This window comes from Pelecanus crispus, chromosome 1, assembly GCF_030463565.1.
Source record: "Pelecanus crispus isolate bPelCri1 chromosome 1, bPelCri1.pri, whole genome shotgun sequence".
In the NCBI taxonomy this organism is placed as follows: Eukaryota; Metazoa; Chordata; class Aves; order Pelecaniformes; family Pelecanidae; genus Pelecanus; species Pelecanus crispus.
In genome coordinates, this window is record NC_134643.1 from 201,427,407 (window position 1) to 201,448,538 (window position 21,132).

Here is a 21,132-nt window from a genome sequence, read left to right on the forward strand (position 1 = left end):
AGTTTACGTAACAATATTCACTTTTATATAGCTGACCTCTCAGTCCCTGCTGAAACGATCTTGCTCTCAAATGCCGTTGGTGGGAAAGCGATGGCTTTGGACGGTCTTGTTGGTTTGATCACGTGCTTTCTGCACCTTTCCATGCTGAAGCAGCAGCCTGTCTTAATAGAGATGCCGTGGCACTTTCTCCTGTCCGCTGGACACGTGCAGAGGTACCTGGGTGCAAATCGGGCGAAAGGTACATCATGGGCTGTTGCTTCCTCATCTTCCCGCTCCTGAAGCGTGTGGCTTGCTCCTTGGATTTTAGAAGACAAGCGACACCATAGTGAATGGAAGCAGCACTGGTCCCTGTATTTAAAATGTTTTCTTCTACATCATCTCCTTAACAGCTGCAAATAGGCAGTAAGTATAGAGGTTTCTTACAAACTTTTGAGGAAGCAGTTGCACAGACCATCTGCCAGGGGCTGTTGTGGAGACGCGGCTGCGCTGCAGCCCTCTTTCTCAGGAGAGTTTCTTCAGTGCCTGCTCTCCTGGAGGCAAGAGAGTTGGAGTCGATGGCTTGGTTTTCAGAGTTGATGAGCAGCTTGAGAGGAGGCAGTGGTTTCTCAGGATTTCTGAGCCTCTGGGTGGGAATTTAACTGGTGCTTATCTGCTGGTCAGCCTTGCAGGACACGTTTAGGTCAAGGAAGCAGGGAGCACTTCCCCGTCACTGGTCAGGGCACTCACCGTGTAAAGGTGTGAGGACACAGTGGCAGCTTGATTCAGATATGCAGCTACGAGCACTCAGGTGGCACACAGAGGCATGTCGGTGTGGAAATGTGGCTACAAACTTGTCCCTCCAGCACAGGTCAGCTAATGCAAAGGTGCAGGGACTCTGATCCAAGCCTCTGGTTCACCTCTTAGAAGCTGTCTCCCAGGGTAGAAAGCTGGGCTGGAGTCCTTTGAAAACGTGTCTGTGCCTCTGTATATTTGGAATTGATATCAATATGCAAATTTAAACATTTTGCACTCAAAAGAAGCACTGAACATTATTCAGCCCCAGGGCCCCAAGAAAATGCAACTTTGGGTTGAGAAATTCCATGTTTGGGCAAAAGATGAGCTTTGCAATAGTAGATGTAATCCCTGAGGAGGAGGATTTGTGAGCAGAAGGCTGAAGATATAGCTACAGAGCCACAAATCCTGAAATTTATTACAAGAACATTACTATCATGCATGCAGGGTGTGCTTGTGCATGCATTATAGGCCCATTAATATGATGAGCACAGGACTTTTCTGATATGGCATAACGGGTTTATTGGCTTAAGTTGGGGAGGAGTATTTTATCTACAAATGAGCAGGTGATATTTTGTGAGGGATTTTTTTTTTTAAGGAAGATCCACATTTGGTGGGCTGGTTCTTTATTAGTGGTGGCAATCTGAAAGGATTTCTAATATTAGAAGTCCCGGGGAGGGATATGTTATTGCCATAATGTTCTTACGCTATGTGAGAAATTATATTATTGATGTGATACTTTTTTTCATGTGTCCTTGTAACTTACCACATACATTTCAAATGTTATCAGTTCTGGAGATTTGCAGCCTCTTCCTGAGACCCAAAAGCAACAGGGGCAGCTCTTGCCACAAAGACACGGGAGATGCAGGCAGCCTACAGAAGAGTGTTGTGGGCACATGGCGCTCTCACTCTGCCTTTCTTTATTTTGAAATTCAGCCCTAAATCTGGCAGATGTTCAGAGTCAAACATATTTAACTCTGAGCCTCTGCTTTTAGAAGATGGATGGTTTAATGAATCAGAACCTTTAAGTATAAATAAAAACTAATCAGTTATGATTAGCATGGTACGTTGTCTATTGAAAGAGCATGTTTTCTTGTCCTCTGACTGTCTCTGCACATGGGGACACACACACACACTCACTTTCCATCTTTATCAGGTTGTCATTTCAACCCACTATTGTCATGGGATAGCCTTGGATTTAAGGAGCAGAAGCCTTACAAAGTCCCTGATAATATCATTACGAACATGGTCAAAAATAATTAAAAATATTTTTTTAAAGACGTTGCATTTGTTACAGTTTGGGTGTTAACCTGTCTACAAGATCCACAGGTGTGGGAAAGGAACCATTAGCTTTGGAGAAACATTTAACTAACTACTAAATGTTCTTCTTTGTGTCAGTTTTTTAAAGGAAGTGCTAACTGCCTAAAGTGAGGAACTGCATCTTTTCTTTTGCCTTTCACAAGTGCTTTGAAGTCCCCTAACATTAACCTTAAATCGTTTTAGACCAGTTAGGTTATGGTCCTGCAGAAGGCAACTTACCTCCTTTGTCTCCTGTCATTTCCCCATCTATCAGAGGTGCTTGGTTATACCTGTTTCCTTTGCTAAGTACTTAAAAGTCTATGAATTAAAAAGCAATATATAAAACCTGGCTATCAAGTAATGTGAAGTTAAGATTCCCTTTCAATGCAATTGTCTTATAGCCTGGAATAATGTGACCAGTATCGTTTCTGAAGCCTGTTGTATGCAGTTAGCACCCTACAGGCAGATAAGAGAAAAGCTTTTGAACTTATGAAAAGTCATGCCCTTTAATCAGATGCTGCTAATCTTTTGAATTTGCTTTGCCCTGTAGACGACTGAACACACTGAACAAGTGCGCCTCAATGAAACTCGATGTGAACTTCCAAAGAAAAAAGGTAAGAAAACTTCAGGAAATGTGCTGGCTGTGCCCCAGCTTTTGTGATAAGACCTCCCCAATTTAGTCTTTAGTCAGTAATGCTCTTAAAAGTAAGTTAAGTGTATTTGACTTTGAACATGTGTGTCAGCATTATCTGGACACATGATAATGTGAATTGCTGAATCTTCAAATTATAAATAAAATAAAAAAAAAAACCCTGTGACTAATACAGCAGGAACAATACTATGTGTGTTAAAAGGGCACACGCAGTACTTAAAACTTTACATATGTACAATTCAAGTTAGCGGGTGAAAAGACAGTGCGGCTTCATTAGGCTGGCTTGTTTGCCAATGCTATGTGAGTACACAATGGAAAATCCTGCTCAGAAAAAATGGAAGCTGCTCAGATGAAAACAATAGCTTTTCTTTATTTCTTGTACTGACTTATTCCTGGTTAAGAATATGAAAATAAACTCTGTCATTCTTACAAGCTTCTGTGTAACATGGGAATTATTTGAGCTTAAAGGGTTTTGGCAAGGACTGCAGAAACTGCCTATTGATTTTGAGAGTTTTGTAACATGTCCAGCATTAACTGTTGAACGTTTGGTTTTCTGGTCACAAATTCCCCCAAGCCCTTCAGTAGTGTACAATGGTAGTTGTTGACTCTGAGAAATCTTGGTGTCTGTTTTTCCTCCCTTAGAGAGTTTGTCTAATGCTTTTTAAAAGCTACCTCCAAGAGCTGCATTTTCGGTATCTTTGCAGATTCAGTCTATCCACGCTGTTCACTGTTTGAGGGAACTTGAACAAAGAATGTTATTAATGTCCAGATATTCTGTCTTCTGCACGTGCCCATTTGTTCTGCTGTGTACATAGCCTCTTTGGTGTGCATTTTGTCCATTCACTGGAGCCGCGGGGACCTCTTCACTGTTTCAGACTTGATGTATTTTTCTTGTCTTTGATAAGTGCCAACACTTTCCACATCAAATACCCACATCACACCTGACAGAAGGAACAGTAAAATCCCCTGATTACACAATAACTTTATGATCTGGGCAGCTAGGCACTATAGGAAGAGGCTGAGGTCCTTCAGTAAAACCTAACTCAATCGCGTTGTTGACCAGCTTGGGGCGGTGTCTGGTTTGCGTCCATGCACTCGTGTACTTGTATTCGTGCAGAGATACTGGAGCTGCACAAGAGACAGAGTTACAAAAAGCAACTTATAGGTGAACGCTGATTGTCTTCTGGAAATTTTGTTTCGCTCCTGCCCTGCTTCTCTTCAACAAGTATTTTGGGTTTGGTGTGAGGTTTGTATGCTTCCTTGCTTGCTTCTTTAAGTGTCTGATTATGTTGGGTTAAAAAAAGGAGGATTTTCTTGTTATCTTTGTTGTTATTAGTTTTTTCTGCCACTCCTCCCTGTTCTGAATGGATTGACACCCCCAGCTGCTCTCCTTGCAGATGACCATTAATTTGCTATGGAAGTGAGACTGCCCTACTTGGTACCCTTTCAGGGGGACAGAAGCTAGTAGGGTCCATACCTGCACGAGGCCAGGGAGAAGCAGAGCAGAGAAAAATGTAGAGAAAGAGGGGATGAAGGAGATTTGGGATGACAGATACAGAGCAAGTGAAAGTAGAAGAGAACGTAGGGGAGAGAAGAAGAGGGAGGAGAGACTGCTGACAGAAGGAAATGTAAGTGCAAGTGTAAAAGCTGGAAATTGGGTCTGGAATTGAACACTGAACCAAGTAAACTTTTTTGGTGTAGACACTGCCTCTCCTAATAGTCTCTATGGTTATCTGAACAATGAAATGCAAAATCAGCTTGCTTTGGAGGTTCAGCGTAACAGGCTTGCACAGGACTAGTGCAGCTGCTTGAGTGATTCATCAAAATACGGCCAAGTGAGCTGCCAGGCAAGGTTACTGTGAAAGCCAGCACGGGGCGATTGTTCCCCACCACCCGCTCTCCTACCCGATACATGCACGCTGTGGGCTGCTCTCTTCCCCTTGGCTTCATCGAGATGCATACAGAAATCCTCGTGTATGTGTTGCAAATATGTCCGTAAGCGATTTGGACAGACAGAGATTAACCTTTGGATTAACTGCCTTCTGCAGCTGTCGATTTATGAGAATTCCTGCCCCCAGCTGGAAAAATGTGGCAGAATTCCACCGCAAATAAACCCACATTTTGCGTTTTGTTAGGCTCCCTCTGTATCTTAGGCAAGTACACCCTCAGTCAAAAAGATGTACTATTTTAAATCAACCGTGACAAATCTGTGAATCAAAACCTCTTTCTCTTTGGCAAATGTTATCAGTCACTCCTCAAGAAGCTTGCCCCTTCTCATCTTCCCAAACATAATGGTATTAAATGGACTTTTGAATATGCTCCAAAGCCGTGCACTTGATTTCACCCTAGGTCAGTAGAAGTATACAGTCACTGCTCCAAGATGTCTGCTCTGCCTGTGTAAGATGAATCGTTGCTTTCAGACCTACTCTTGATCCACTGTCCCCATAGCTGGTGACATGTCACTTGGCAAAGTGCTCTCTGCAGTTTTTTTTAGGACAGTCTCGTTTGTCAGGGCACTCTGATATCTAACAAGAACAGTGGGTCATTCAGGATGTTCGTGGCTTCCAGAATTTCTACTGATTCCGTCAAAAGAAAAGCACATTATGTCACAGGACTCGCAGTGCTGCCGAATTTGGAGTGAGTCACCATGACAGCATTTCAGTATCCAGATATTTCATTTGTCTGATTTTTCTTCTGATGAAACACAAGCATGTTTCGTTACCAATTAAAAAAACTAAACTAAACCAAACCTTTTTTTAGTTGAGCTGCAAATTTTGACACCAAAACCCCTCTGTATTTTCTGAGTGGTTCTGGGGCAGAATGTAATCCTATCTTTGTTGTGGTTAGACGCAAAACTTGTTTACTACCAATATCCATTTCTATTCATCTCTGCTTTCTTAAAAAAAATCTTAAAACTTATTTTCCTCTAAAAATGATTTAAAGTATATTCACCACTGAATTTATGTTTATTTCTGTCTCTTGCTCTGTGCTCTGCTCTTGGTGTTTTTCACAACGTTTCTACCACTTTGGCTAGTTTAATCGATTCCAGCTTGTAGAAAATACAGGCTAAATCCTGTCAGTTCATACAGTAATGTCAGCGCAGCTACAGGGATTTGTGTCAGCCAAGAATCTTCTTTAAGGTCCCTTTGGCATATTGGGATGTACAACAAATAAGAAAGTATATTTTTATCCTATTGGCTGGTGCCATAACGCTTCAGCAGTGGTATGCTTTGTAGATATAATTATCACTACTAAATTTTTAAAAGTACATACCCTTGTGGTTTGTAAAATATCCACTTTGTGGCACTACTAAGACCACAATAGATGGATTTTTAAGTGCCTGAGTCTGTGCAGTCCTTTGCTCTGTATATGCATACAGCCAATGTTGAGCTGAAACGAAGGTAGAGCTGTCTGATATGCCATTTCTTCCCTGAAGACAAGATGGCCAAAGCAGTATTAGCCTTTTCTAACCCCTTTCCTGCCACTTCACTAGCTGCTTAATTTTTCTCTCTAGCTAGCAGCAGAACTAAGATCTCCATTCATTCCTGTGAACTAATATCAGCTGCAGGAGCACTGCACACCTCAATGTTAACAGATAAAAGAGGAATGACTAAACCCAAAATTTCATAGCTATATTTTATTTTATGGTTTGGACATGATCTAAAACATCTGGCTGACTTGAAATGATAAATTGGCAAAAGCTTATGGCATTAGTGAGACCTGGCACACTACTGATCCCAATCTCCATCTTTTCAGGTTTCGCGTTATTTAAGATTTTGGGGGTTCTAGTAAAATTTGTTTTACATTTTTCAATTAGACAGGCCAGCGGAGAGCTAGTCAGAGATGGGAGATAACTTTACCATCAAAACTTCATAGAAAAATACTTCTAATAATAGACTTTTAAAATGAGAATTTTTCCAGTCCCAAAATAGTCTTTCTGGTTTAGCACCTCATTTTAGTCTGACAGCCTGTCATATTTTACTGCCTTCATACTGCTTCCAAGACAGTGAAGAGCTGTTTGGATGTCATGTAGGTGAAGTTAGTTTGTTCTGCTTTAAAACGAACGCACAAGAATAATGCAGTATAAACACAGTTGAAAGTCACGAGAAGGATACTCATTAGCAACTGTGGGCTTCACATCCTTAGAAAACAGTGAGTTCAACACTGACTGTGTGCTTCATGCTGAAGATGTATCTTTTTTGTTTGAGGCAACAGATGAGAAGAATGTCATAGGGAGAGCTTTTTTATCCAAATTTTTTTCAAGGTACATGTTGTCTGTATTGCAGAGTAGCTCCTGGAGCTGCCTAAACATAATCACAAATCTGCGTGCCCCAGGCTGAGGGATGAGACCAGGAAGGGCTGTGGGGCTGCTGCTTCCTCAGGAGAGGTCGGGGGAAGCCAGAGACAGTGGGGCAGGCTGGAGATCGTCAAGTTTGGGGTGCCTCTGACGGCAAAGGCAGTGGAGATAGTGGTTGCCACTGTAGGAAACCTCGCCTCAACTGTAGATGCTGCCCCGTCCAGGACTCAGCCTGCGTGCTCCTCCTCCCCACACCTCCACGGCTGCTTACACTGCCTTCCTTTGCCTGTGCTCCCCCCCTAAGTGATACCTCAAAATATTATTTTTGTATTGTTATTTTAAGCATCATGGCTATTTATCTGTAGTTATGTTCCTGAAACGTAAATCTTGTTAGTTGTACCTCATCTGTGAAGTTTATAGAAGTTTACTTAGTTCTCACTGCAAAACTAAGTGCAGCATCGGATATTTGCTGTCTTGATTTCTTACATAGCTCACATTGTTGTAGCACCCAACTACTTCCCAGTCTTTACCATGTGTATCTTAACACCATCCCTGCAAGTCAGGATCCCTCTACCTGGACTTTTCAAACCCCTTTTTTTTCCTAAACAGTCACTATGGGCATCAGTCCTACACAGTTCAGTGCACAGGCAATCCACCCCACAGAAGCCAAGAGGCATTGATGGGACTCATGAGCTCCATAACATAGAGCATGCTTTTATTCCTTACTTGTTAAGATGCTCGCTGCAGTCTTTACAATTAAATGAAAGAGGCTGTTATGAAAGGACTGATGACCAGTCTTTCATAAACTAGGTTCAGGGAGACTTTACCACCTGTTGCTCACATGCAGCAGAACAATCACATTGATTCAAATAATGAGTAAAAGCACCTGCTTTTAACATGTGCCACTTGCTGTTTTCCAGAGTGAAGATTCAGATGAAGAAGACCTCTGTGCTATCAGTAATAAATGGACGTTCCAAAGAACCAGCAGACGATGGTCTCGGGTGGACGACATTGAAGCTCTGCTTCACCGATCAGACAGACATGGATCTTCTGGGGACATTAAAATGAAAAATACAACAAGCAGCGAGAGCGTCCTTACAGATCTGAGTGAACCTGAGGTCTCATCTATTCACAGCGAGAGCAGTGGGGGAAGTGACAACAGGAGTCAGTCCGGCATCAGCAGCGCTGCCAGGGAGACCTGCGACTGCTCTGGCCAGCATGATGTAGAAAGCACGCTGCTGCAAGACTCCACTGCGTTAAACACCGCCCTGTCCCCCAAGGACAACCTGAAGAATGAGAAACCAACACGAACCAAAGCAAAAACCTTTCTAAAACGCATGGAGACACTAAAAGCAAAAGGTGTGCATGGAAAACTAAAAGGCTCAGGAAGAACAGGTCCTTTAGAGATAAGTGGACCTGTTCTCCAGTATGAGCCGAAATCCTTGAAAGACATGCACTGTGTACAGATAGTCAATGGCGATCTCCAAAACTTAGGACAAGACTCAGTCAAAAGAGGACTTTCCTTTTCTGCCAAATCCAGCAGTGACAGCAGTCAGTCTGAAAACAGCAGCAGTGGGGTGAGCACACCATGTTTGAAGGAACGCAAATGCCATGAAGCAAACAAGAGAGGCGGGATGTACCTGGAGGACCTAGATGTTCTGGCAGGAACAGCGTTACGGCAAGTGGTGGACCAAAACCGCAAAAATGAATTTCATTCCCAAGAGAACTTGGTTGTGCATATTCCCAAGGATCATAAACCAGGGACCTTCCCAAAGGCACTTTCTATTGAAAGCCTCTCACCTACAGACAATAGTAACAGTGTGAACTGGAGGACAGGCAGCATCTCTTTGGGAAAGCAGAACTGCTCTACTCCAAAAGAGTCCGGATTGATGGCTTGCTGTCCTAAAGAGAGCAGAATTAGTATTTATGACAATGTGCCAGGTTCCCACTTGTATGCTAGTACTGGGGATCTCCTGGACTTAGAGAAAGATGTCCTTTTTCCTCATTTAGATGATATTTTGCAGCATGTCAATGGACTCCAGGAGGTGGTAGATGACTGGTCAAAGAATCTGTTGCCGGGTCTGCCAGTTGATGATGTGTCAGTCAGGGAATCTCCACTGATGCCTTTCCAGTCGCCCACACAGATCACACTTGATTTTGAAGGAAACTCTGTCTCTGATGGCCGGACCACACCGAGTGATATGGATAGAGATGGAACATCCCTGAATGAATCTGAAGCCACTGGTGTTAGGGACAGGAGAGACTCTGGGGTGGGAGCATCACTCACAAGGCCAAGCAGGTAGGTAGCAAAATTTTGTACGCAAATCTGTAGACTGTGAATTGAGGTATAATGAAGCAGAGGCTCTCAGCCTGGGAGTCAGGAGGTGCAGGGTACCATTATAGTTGTACTCAGCCTGTATGGGGATGGGGACTTCCCAGGGAAGGGTGGGACTTTGGGAGAAGGGGCATTCTGCTATGGAAATTCTTATGTGGAATCAATGGAGAATTGGTTTAATAGAGCAAACTAAGGCTTTTTTTCCCTCTCTTGATCCATTGATCACATAGTAGGACCCTGTACATGTTGTGGGATGTATTTTCAATTCGTCTTCTAAGTTACGCACCCCAGTATTTATGCATCAGTAGCCTTGTGCACTTTTTTTATGCACTGGTCTGCTTTAAAAATGTGTCCTTTTGTGCTCAAAGAGAATTTCCCTACCCTGCCTCAATCCCTTACATGACAGGGTGAACTGATGGTGTACAATTAACTTCTTAATAAAAGTGAAAAAGGGGATTTTGTTAATAGTTTGCAGACCTGTTTTAAGTCAGAGGGATGAGTTCCTGCTGAGCCAAGGGAGCACGGTCCTGGGTAAAGGCTTTTGTGGATCCATACTGCTGTGTGTAGGGTGGCTTTGTACGTGCAAAAGCAGTGAGAAAAGACCTGATATTTTCTGATCTGCCATCAGTCTTGTCACATCCTCACAGAGGATTCTGCCTTGCCATGGTTTGTTTACTGCTTCCCGTGCTTGCTCACCACCATCACAGGCAAGTGAACTCAAGGAAACTACTGAGTAAATGAGCAGTGCCAAAGTTCTTAGGATTTGAGCCAGAGCTCATGTTTAGCAAAACAAGAAACTGAAATGAGTTTTTTTCCGATTTATCCAGCATATAGAGAAAGTGCATTGGAGTAAAGAGAAGATGTGAGTGGCTCAATAGCTCTTGCCAAGGAGACACAGGGTTGAATCCCTTCTCCAAAAAATCCTTCAGTATTTAATAATAGAGATATTTGGAGAACCTCGTCTCCAAATACCTTGGTGGTCAGGCTGGTCCCCTGGGAGGTGAGGGATCAGGCATCAACTCCCGGTTCTCAGTCAGGGAGAGAACATTTGAATATGTATCTCCCACATCCTGTTGGAAATGTGTGGGCTAAAGGGCATAGCAGGCAGCACTGCTTCTCTGAGTACATGGGCGGGACCCACACCCACTTGTGAATCTAACATTAAAAAAACCCAAAGCTTGGGCATTTCCAAAATTAAAGAGATTGAGCAAATTGTTTTATTTGCCTCCAAGCTACATTTTCTTTCAGCTGACACATCATGAGCCATAATGTGCGTGTGTATGTTTATGTATGTTTTGTATGCCGCCCAGCACTACCTCACAATATACCATCTTTTTCTGCCCAGTAAAAGCAGTTGTTTGATTTTTCTATTGTTTCTTTTGCTAAAGGCGATTACGATGGCATAGTTTCCAAATCTCTCATTGCCTGAGCCACTCCATCGCATCACTTCACATCAGCAATCAGTCAGCAGCCCAACTGAATCTACTGCAAAAATTCTCTCTGCTTCGTCTTACTGCCATCATGGAAAAGTACTCCATGTCAAACAAACATGGCTGGACCTGGTAAGTACCGTTGATCACTGGAAAGGAGATATTTTTAGAAGAAAATAGTTTCTCCTAATTCTGTTATTCTGATAGTAAATTCAGTAAATGCAATTTGGAGGAACAATTGACTTCAACTGTAGAATTTGAAACTGTCCCCTTTAATCCATTGCTGCCTAGTGACTCAGTGGCAAAGTCAGAAATAGATCCTGGAGAACTGACTTCATTCCTGTGCTCTAACAGAGAGACAACCCCGGCCTCTCTAACAGCACTCCCGTTCCAGAAAAATAAACAGGAGTAGGAGAGTGATTAAAAGAAGGAAATATTTACAATAAGTCTTCCCCAGAATTCGTTTTGTGATTCGAAAAGAAACAGCTGATGATGATACTTCATGTATTTGATATTAGTTTGTTTGTGCTTTAAAAGAAGGGTTAGAACAGTTACGGCACTTTTCTCTGCAGATCAAAAGATGTAAGCTTTAGCCTAGTCCTGGACTTGTGTTAGAGGGAGCTTGCAGCTGTAGCAGCTGTAACAGCTACCTGGTCACTCAGAGAGTGGAGTGAAGGGCAGAGGGACATGAATGCTGGCAGTGTGGTTCCTTCTGTAGCAACTGGCTACAGAAATCTGCAAGTTTAATAGTATACAAACCCTGATAGGCCACGCAGACTGAAGTCTACTGGAATGGAATTGGGCATAGATAAGGGTTTATAAGTATCTGAGAAGCAATGAAAAGGAAAACAGAAACTTTCCCTAATACACGGAGACACTGAGTCCAAAAATAATACAACTTGACATTTACATTGTGATTTCCGTGTTCAAAGCACTTCACCAAAATCCCACTAAATTCAGCTGTGAGCTAGATAGACAAGTTTTCCTGTAGAAATGGAAAAATAGGTACAAGGGACTACATGTGAGATTCACCTCACTGATATCTGCCACTCTGAGAAGTTGTAAGTTTAATCTGAGCAAGTCAGGTTGGCTGTCTGTGGTCAGCGGAAAAAGACAGTCAACTCCAAAGCAGCTCATTCTATCCAAGGCTCAGGGTTTGGGTCACCCTCCAGAGGTGCCTCGCTCCACAGTTTGTATAGAGGCAGACTGGACTGCCAACTCTTTCTAAATCTCCGTTAGAGAACTAAAATTCAATAAGATGAACCCCCAGATCACTGTTCTCCTTTGATGCAGCTCCCTGCAGCTAGCTGACAACATCTGTACTGAGATGAATCTCACCCTAACCAACTCCAAATAAGCAGACTAGAATACAGCAAATTCTAGATCCTGCTGTTTGTACAGAGGTTTTCTCTCCTGACAAATATTTCTTCTGTTTGTATAATTAGTCTCTAAGGATTTATAAGAGTGGGACTTTAAATAGCTGTAAAGTTATATGCTGTACTCCTTCAGTAGGTCATTTAATCCAAGTTTTATCTCCTTCCCACACAGATGAGAAAAATCTTTGTCACATTCAGGTCGTATGCATCCATTTTGGGTTTTTTTTTTTAATTCCACTGCAGTCATGACTCCCACAAAGGGAATCCAATTTGTTCTCATTTTCATCATCATTTTTGGAAGAAAGTAAGCTCACCAGCTTCACTTTGGTTACTCAGCTAGAATAAATCATATAACACCAGAGATGAATCAGGCACATAGGGATTTCCCACCATCATTTATTACTGTAAATTGTTAGTCAATAGAAATCCTAAATCATGTAACTGGTAGTATAAAAATCATTCAGCATGCTAAAAGACTGAACCTCCTTTTCTCTCACATACCCTCTGCACTGTGCTTTGCTGTGCCATTCCTTTGACTCCCTAATGGATGTTTCAAACCATGTTGGCTTCAGCTGGATGAGAAATGCATAGTAAAAGTTTTTTGTTAGAAAAGATTGTTAGGCTATATCTGAGAGCCAGAGGCCATCTACTTATAAAAGTTGTCAAGAAATCCATCAATTATACAGATTGTAAAGTGTCCGTGTACTGTGCATTAAACATTATTTCACCATCCTAATAAAAAGGGAGATGGCCCTGTTACCAGTTTCTGCCAGCAGTGTTACTCAGACTGTGTAAATACTCTGATATTTTCATGCAGCCTGTTCATGTTAATTATCAGGTCTGTGCCAAAGTTCATGAAGAGGATGAAAGTCCCTGACTACAAGGACAAGAACGTCTTTGGTGTGCCTCTGATAGTTCATGTCCAGAGAACAGGACAACCTCTTCCCCAGAGCATACAGCAAGCGCTACGCTACTTACGGAGCAACTGTCTAGATCAGGTATGAACTTTACTCCAGGGACTCAGTTGACTTTTTCTGAAAAGCCACCCTAAGCAAGCAATGGTGAACCTGTTTGTACTTGGTACCAGAATTATTTGAAGATTGTTATATCTCATTCTGGGCCCAGATCTCCTCTTGTGACTTGATACCTGGTGCCAATACTAATGGTTTGCCATTTTGAGATTTGTATCCAGCTAATCTGTTGAATTCTTGTAGCTATAACAGTCCTGCTGATTTGTATACAATAACCTACCTCAAGGAATGACATGAGATCTTCATGTCTGTTGCATCAGAGCTCAGGACTCCCCACTTCCACCCGTATCTGCAGTGCTTATGCTTGACTATTGCCACTGAGGGTTAACTGCATTCACCATTTCACAAGATATGGTACAACAGGTTTTATTTACTTAGCAAAGACAGAAAAGTCCAAGAATAGAGAGCAGACTCAGCAAAATATTCAAAGTATTCTGTTGACAAAGTCAGATATATCCAGATAGACTTAGGTCAGCGGGGGTTCAGTGCCAAAGCCATTATGGTACGTTTCCTTTTATAGTGTTCTTAGCTGCAACAAGCCAGCTGGGAGACCTTCATGCTCAAAGTATTTCAGACTTTTCGATTCCCTTTAGCTACAGAGCAGGGACATACCAATCATATTTTTACTATTCTTCCCCTAAGGGATGAGGATATGTATCTTTATGAATATAGGACTGGGAGAAATCCGCTGGCTGATTGAGTTCAGTCCTCTACTATTATTGACCTCATGTCATATGACCTCTTCTGTAACTGCTTTTAGATAGCTGTAAGTTCAAAAGGAGCAACCAGCATTTTACTCCACAGACTTTGCTGCTTTCCTAGCTCTGAGCACATGAAAAGGGTGGAAGTGCTCAGTTCTTAGTCTTTCCATTTTCTGATCACCATTCTGGTTACTGTTCAGGTTGTTTTGTTGGGTGACAGTCATCTTTCCCAAAATGGAAGTCTAAAAATTAAATGCCTAGCTGTGAATCACAGCCATTTCCCTTTACAGCCAGTGGGGAGACACAGGCCCTTCCTATCCTTCCTTTCTGTTGGCTGTAGAGAGATTCTGTAGTGGTCAGACCTTGACATCTAATTCATGGGTGTCAAAATGAGGTGAGATGAATTCTGCCTACTGTATGTAGGGAGGAATAGCCTGTTGGAAATGTATTCATAGGGGATGGAAGGTGAAGATGCACACAAACAACTAGAAGCATTATATTCAGTAGCTGACATGCCTGGTTATCGCTGCGGTAATCTGGGTTTGTGTACTGAGCAGGGAAACCCAGTGTAGGAGGAAGAAAAGTGATGCAGCAAGCCTGGAATCAGTGATGGAATGGGAGGAGACACTTGCCCAAGTATGAGGAACAGGAGATGTGGGGACAGGGCTGGGCTTGTCGGCTAAGCGGCAGAGTAGTAGGAAGAAAGAGAAAAGAGAGGGGGGATAAATAGGGGGGAAAGTAAAAGGGAGAGTAAAACCAAAGAGAACGAACAAGCTCTTGAGAGATTTGAGGTGGTCAAAAGGAATGTCTGTGGGCAGTCTCAGACAAGTATCTGCCCTGAGAGGGAGGATTTAGTTGCTGGGAAGCATCAGAGCTACATGAAGGGCCATTTCAGCTCAGCTTGAGTTTCCACTCAGAGTAGAATTGGGAAAATACTGAATAGAAAATGAAGGAGGAGAAGTACAGATTGGGACCATTTAAAATATCTTTCCACCAAAAACCTTTCTAGGCCAAAACCCTCCAGGCAATTCAGTTTATCTGCTTTACAGTCACTCCCTTTGTTCCCATTTAATACAAAGTCTCCTAATGCCTGGCCAGAGGTCTGAGCAGCCTCCAGTCTCCCCCAGCATCTTGCTTATGTGTCCCTTCCATGCACCGCAGAAGGCAGTCTAGAGTCCTGAACAGGCATCAGAGCTTCTACTGCACGCACTTGGTAAAGTTGAGGTTGCTCTAAATCAGTGTAAGTTCTGGCTCCTGGCACTGAAACGTCTAAGATGGTATGAGGAACCTCACCATTATTTGTAGGATATATTATTCAGTTTCAATTTGTGAAATAGAAACTGCTTCGCCTTTGTCAACTGCATCTTTATTTCTGTCATGCATCATATGGCTACTTGCAGGGCAGATGATCCACAGCGTGAGGATAATAAAGAGATTGGGCCAGGCTAACCTCTGATAAGTCACTGGATTTGTAGTCCCATTTTATTTACAGAATGAGTCTGTAATATTGCAGAACAGAGCCTAAACCATTTTCTTCTATCAAGTGAAGAACTGTCCTCTTTTGATTAATTATGATTTTTTCCAAGAAAAAGGGAAATAGGAGCTTGGATAAATATCATTAAACAAAAACAGAGATCAAGAGTAGCAGAATGATGTGCAGCAGGAGATTTCGCAGGTGAGATCTGATGTCTGACCTCTCGAATCAGACTTAGCTGGAAGTTTTTAAAGATTCTTTATACCAGCAAGGACACTTTCCATCAAAAGCAGAGAACTGAGCCTCTGCTCTCACATTTTATCTACCACATACCAAACGTGTATTTTTTGGATAGAATTAGCATGAGTCCTTCTGTATCTTCAGCACACATTTCTAAGAGGAAAAGGGAATTAAAAAGAAGAAGACAAAGAGAAAGGGAAAACCAGATGAAAAGAGCCAGATGCTCTTTCTTGTATTCTCTTGTCAGAACAGAGCAGAGCTTCACTTGTGAACAGAAATACAGTGCACCGGGATGTACACAGGGCACGCTCCAGTTCTGTACTTCCTACGCATAAATACAACACACGAGCAATGCTACATTCATCAGTAAGAAGACATAGCAGAAGAGCCACTCACAGCCAGTCTGGTGTAGCAGTTCATCTCCATACAAATAAATACATCCCCTTGCAGAGCTGCATAGTATGTAATTAGTGTCATTAATATGTGAGTTAACAAAAGTCTTAAATACCATATTCCTGAGCATAGAAAGTGTTCTAGGGAGAGGAGGGACCTATGTGAACTCTGTGCTGGCAGAAGTGAGGGGAGGAATGCCAAAAGGCATTATTTCCTTGCCTCTACACATTTTTGTTGGTGGACTGCACCATGCAGGAAGCTGAACAGACCACCAGCAAGACAGCAGGCCTGGAGGAACAGAAGTCTACAACTCCAAAAGTGAAATGTGGCTTTTTGTTTCTCAATATTTCACCTTTTTCCCTGCAAAACTGAAGGAAAACAGCGCTAACACTTCCCAAATGAAACCCTGTAAACTCACTTGGGAATAAATAATGTGGTTGAGGCTCAGGAATTCACCCCGGGGGAATTCCACTGGTGACAAGGACGTAAAAGGGCAGCACCACCATGAAGGCATCATTTGAAGAATTACAGCTTCCTTTAGAATGAAAGCAAACAGGATAAAAACGTATCTTAGTGACACTGCACAAGTAATCCCTCTGTGGCCCGTGCTTTCAAACTGGGGTTTTCAGTGGGATTTGGGGGAATTGTTAGAAGCAGAGAGCAGGAAGGGGAAAAAAATAGATGTGGTCTTGATTTTAAAGCTCTACTAGAATGTACTAATCTTTTGCCACAGCATTGATTACTTAGCTGAGCATAATATTTTCTTGTTAGTCTTCAAAATATATACCCAAATAAACATGAGGAACCAGATTCTCAGCTGGAGTAAATCAACAGTCACCCAAGCCAAGCAAGACACTGCTGATTTATATCAGCTGAACATCTTGCTTAAACTTCAGGCAGCAGGGAAACCACATGGACTTTGAACTTTCTCTCTCTCTAGGATGGGATACAGAGCAGCAGTGGTGTTATTAACTCTTACAGTCCTGCCGTGAGGGTATGCACTTGCCTACAAGACTGCGGGCAAGTCACCACCATCATATTTGCACATATTTCTCTTGTTCTTGCCTAGAGTAAAATAAGCAACCCAAGCTTTGGTCATGATCTAAGTCTCCTGTAATAGATTCTTTTTTTTTTTTTTTTAATATATATATATTCTTTAAGTGACTTTGTTTTTTTAAAACTCAATTCAACGCGGTGCTTTTTTAGGTGGGTCTGTTTCGAAAATCTGGAGTGAAATCCCGAATCCAGGCCCTACGTCAGATGAACGAGAACTCCCCAGAAAACGTCAACTATGAAGACCAGTCAGCATATGATGTGGCAGACATGGTAAAGCAATTTTTCAGGGACTTGCCAGAACCTCTCCTGACAAGCAAGCTAGGAGAGACTTTTCTACACATCTACCAATGTAAGTTGCAATATTTCTATTATAATAAACAACTATATAATATTATATAATAATATATTGTAAATAATTTTGGTATGTTAACATGGGGTAGGATTGTTTCTGCTCACCTTTGAGATGTATACAAGAACCTCTCTGCCATCAAAATCTTTCACTGAGAGATTTTTAGAACTGTCAAAAGTTTCAATGTCAAAATACTAGCAAATTTAATGGAAAGACAGTGTTCAAATCTTGAGAATCTTTGAAAATATCAACCTCACAATCAGAAAGAAGGCAGAAGGACAGGTTGTCATGGACATAAAAAGCGTGGAGACTCGTGTTTTTGTCAGATTTCTTTAAACTGTGGGCCCATTTCATGCAGACATCTCAATACAAGTGAGTCTTCTGGGCACGGAGAAGTGGTACTGGACCATGAGAACATGAGCCTGTGCAGCCCCTTTCCTTGCTGTAACTTTTGATTATTTGCTTTTTCATTATAGTCAATAAAATGTACATGCAAGCAACAAGCTGCCTTCCTTTACATCCTCAGCTTCTATGTGAAGATCTCAGAGAAAGAAAAAAAACAGAGGATTTATTTTCATTTCAGTATAAGCAGTCTTCAGCAAAATCTGAGACTCAAACACATCAGAATGATGAAATTAATTCCCTGTAAATCAGGAAATGACTGTGTGTCTCTTCTCCAGACTGAGGGAGAAATAAACAATGAAGAAAACACTGAAAAGCCAGAGTTTTTCCATGACAATGTCCATTATGAAGGCCAGTCAGCCAGTGCTCTGGCAGATACAGAAAAGCCTACCCAGCCAGCCTAAGCCAAATAATTGGAAGCACTAAAGGGAAGTGTGTCTAGTCTTTTCACTTGCAGACATTTCAGCTGCCAAAACAATAGAAAGCCATTTTTAAACACTGTATAATCCCAGTGCTAAAGAATTTAAGTTACTTTTCTGCTTCCCTTTACTGTAAAAATCTTTCTGTGGTGCATAGTCACTAATGTGTTTAACATCAGTGTCTGTAGCTGGTAGAGAAATGCTGTGATCCTGCATGTGAGAGACAGCATCGCAAATAAATTTAAAGAATTTGGTCATATATGATGTCTTGGGACACAAATGAACTGAAAACTGTTGGTGCCTAGCCCTGCACCATCGTTTCCCCCTCTTCTTTCCTGCTGACAAGTTGCAGGTCTTGTCTGCCTACACACACATTAGCGAGCTTGTTCAGAAAAGCAACAGAAATTCCTGGTGTTAATAAAATGGCAATCACAATTATTTCCATAGTGAAGTGGCCAAGGAGAAGATTATCCACTAGAAGGGCATGTTCTACATGTCCTTGGAAGCAAATCGCCTTTAAACTATTGCTCAGTGAAAACTGGGAATGCCCTATCTTGCCATAGGAGAGACTGCAAGTAAACTACCCCCTTGCCAAAGGAAGAGAGACGCGGCAGATCCCAATGTCATCAGCGTTACTAGGTCTGTAGCCAGAAGGAATTCCCATCTCTGAGCTGAGAGCCTGGCATTAGGGTTCACAACAGCCAAAAGGCTGAAGAGTGAAACACTGCTACCAGCCAATAAAAAAATGCTGTAGAAAAGGGGCACGGGCTGACTCTATAACCCTGCGTGGTACTACAGCGGGAAGTCTGAAGGGCTCTTCTTTACACTGATGGGAGGGCAAAAAATGTGCTATGAAAGATTTTCTTAAACTGCACCAGTACTTTAAAGGATTTCAGAAAGACCTGAGGATGGGTCTGTTTAAACCAAGGTGGAAACAGGAAAAGATGGGCTCTGTAGACACTGGAGACCAATATTTGGTTTAAGAATGAGCATCAGTGGGTTTTTTCCATGTGACCAACAACAAATATGTTTTTCTGTTTTAGACAGTACTGACAAAACTTCCACAGAGAGAAAAATGTTGCAAATTGCTGGGATACCAATTGTATTTCATAATGTCTGCAATTAAATAAATCTGTAGCTGGGATTTTTTCTTCCCCTTCATCCTGTTTAACAAATTATTATTGTGAAGTTAGGAAGGATTTTTCCTCTCTTAGTGTATTGGCAAGGGATTTCTGATTTTCTGGGACTCACTGAAGAACTTTTTCATATAGCCAGGACCTCTTTCATATATCCATAACGGCTTGGTTTGCTGTAATGCAGAGGATTGGGGATGAGAGTATTATTTTAGTAGTCTATGTGGCATAGCATTGATGAAACTTTCTCTATTTCCCTAAAACTTTCAGTTGCCTAATGTTTACCTATGAAAGGGGTGGCCTATTTGAAGGGCCGGCCAGTCATCTTCTCTATGAGCTGTCTTCCCAGGGGACAAAAGAAACCTGAAAAATACCATTTAGAGATATGAGGACTGAGTACTACTCTCCCTTCATAAACTTTAAATGAAGTCCAGTCTCTTTCTTGGGAAAGAGCCTTTCAAATGAGCAGAGAAATGTCATACACTGGCTACGTGAGCTGTGCTTGACAGAGGAGCAAATACCTCAGCCCTCCAACAACCAGCTGGTCTTCGCCCCTTCGTCCCGTCATCAGCCTCTTCAGAAAACCATTGCAGAGTGTGAATGCCTGTGCTAACTCTGTCTTGTTCCTGGCCCTTATCTGATCTTACAGTTGACCCCCCGAATGTCCCTTGCTTTTCCTCAGATGTCCCCAAGGAGCAGCGACTGCAGGCGGTGCAGGCAGCCATCATGCTGATGTCCGATGAGAACCGGGAGGTTTTGCAGACTCTGCTGTGCTTCCTGAGCGACGTCACCTCCGTGGAGGAGAATCAGATGACTCCTATGAACATAGCTGTTTGTCTGGCCCCTTCCCTCTTCCATCTCAATATAGTGAAGAAAGAAAGCTCACCGAGGTACGTTTCTTCTCAACACTATAAATAGTCATGTCCTTAATACAAAATCACGCTTTTAGTGTTTCTATAGGTACGCAGGATAAAATTTTCCAAAGCGTCTGCTTTCCAGCACACGTTACACAGGGCATGGCTTCCATGAGAAGGGAAAGTCCATGCTGCAGAGGCAGAAGCACACTTGTGCGTGCACAGAAGGTGTTTTCACAAGCCCAGCAGGCATTTCTGGCTGTATGTTGGGAATACGGAGTGTCCGCCTTCCATGTGAAATGTCAATGGGGCACTAGTGAGTTTTGCAGAAGTACTGTTGGCTTCTGTGAAGGCGAAGGACCTGATTTTGCTCTGGTTGAAGTCAAAGATTGACCATGTTTTAAAGGATTTTAATATGCAGATTTTCAGTGAGTGGTTTTTCACTCTGTATTTTCTGGCTATGTTCTGCCACTTGAGAAACTGAGTTTATTTCAGGTCACATTAAGATGGCGTGTAACATGCTGAGGGTAGACTACACAGGGCATAGACCCTGCTAAACATTAGTGGTCCCAATTTACTGTCCCTTCTGACTTCTTTTTTCCCCCATCTGTTTCAGAATACACTGAGATACTTGGTCATGTATGTGTATAACCAGCGTCTGAGCAAGTGCTTTAAGCAGTAACAACGTAAACCACTGTACACCATGTCTGTTAGAAGTCCATTACAAAATGTACAACACCTAATGCAGGACATGCATAACCTTTCCTGCTTTTATCTTTGGCTCAACAGTATTTTAGGTAAACATTTTTCCTTTAAAAAAGGCCCAACAGTCTGAGCAATCCTTGCGATAAATAAAAACTAAAGATAGACTTTTTTCTCTTATGTTCTGAACTTCCTGCTGCTGTTTGCTTTCATATGAA

At 42.2% G+C, this 21,132-nt stretch overlaps 1 protein-coding gene across 5 annotated transcripts in view; it reads left to right on the forward strand.

The window, feature by feature from the left end:
• STARD13 (StAR related lipid transfer domain containing 13) overlaps positions 1-21,132 on the forward strand; it is a 257,049-nt gene that overhangs the window by 227,662 nt on the left and 8,255 nt on the right. For all 5 annotated transcript variants that reach the window (XM_075705369.1, XM_075705382.1, XM_075705375.1 and 2 more), the window contains 6 exons: positions 2,621-2,684; positions 7,940-9,318; positions 10,743-10,916; positions 12,999-13,158; positions 17,206-17,404; positions 20,041-20,248. In XM_075705369.1, coding sequence (XP_075561484.1) covers positions 2,621-2,684; positions 7,940-9,318; positions 10,743-10,916; positions 12,999-13,158; positions 17,206-17,404; positions 20,041-20,248 — 2,184 coding nt within the window. The remainder of the gene's footprint in view (positions 1-2,620; positions 2,685-7,939; positions 9,319-10,742; positions 10,917-12,998; positions 13,159-17,205; positions 17,405-20,040; positions 20,249-21,132) is intronic.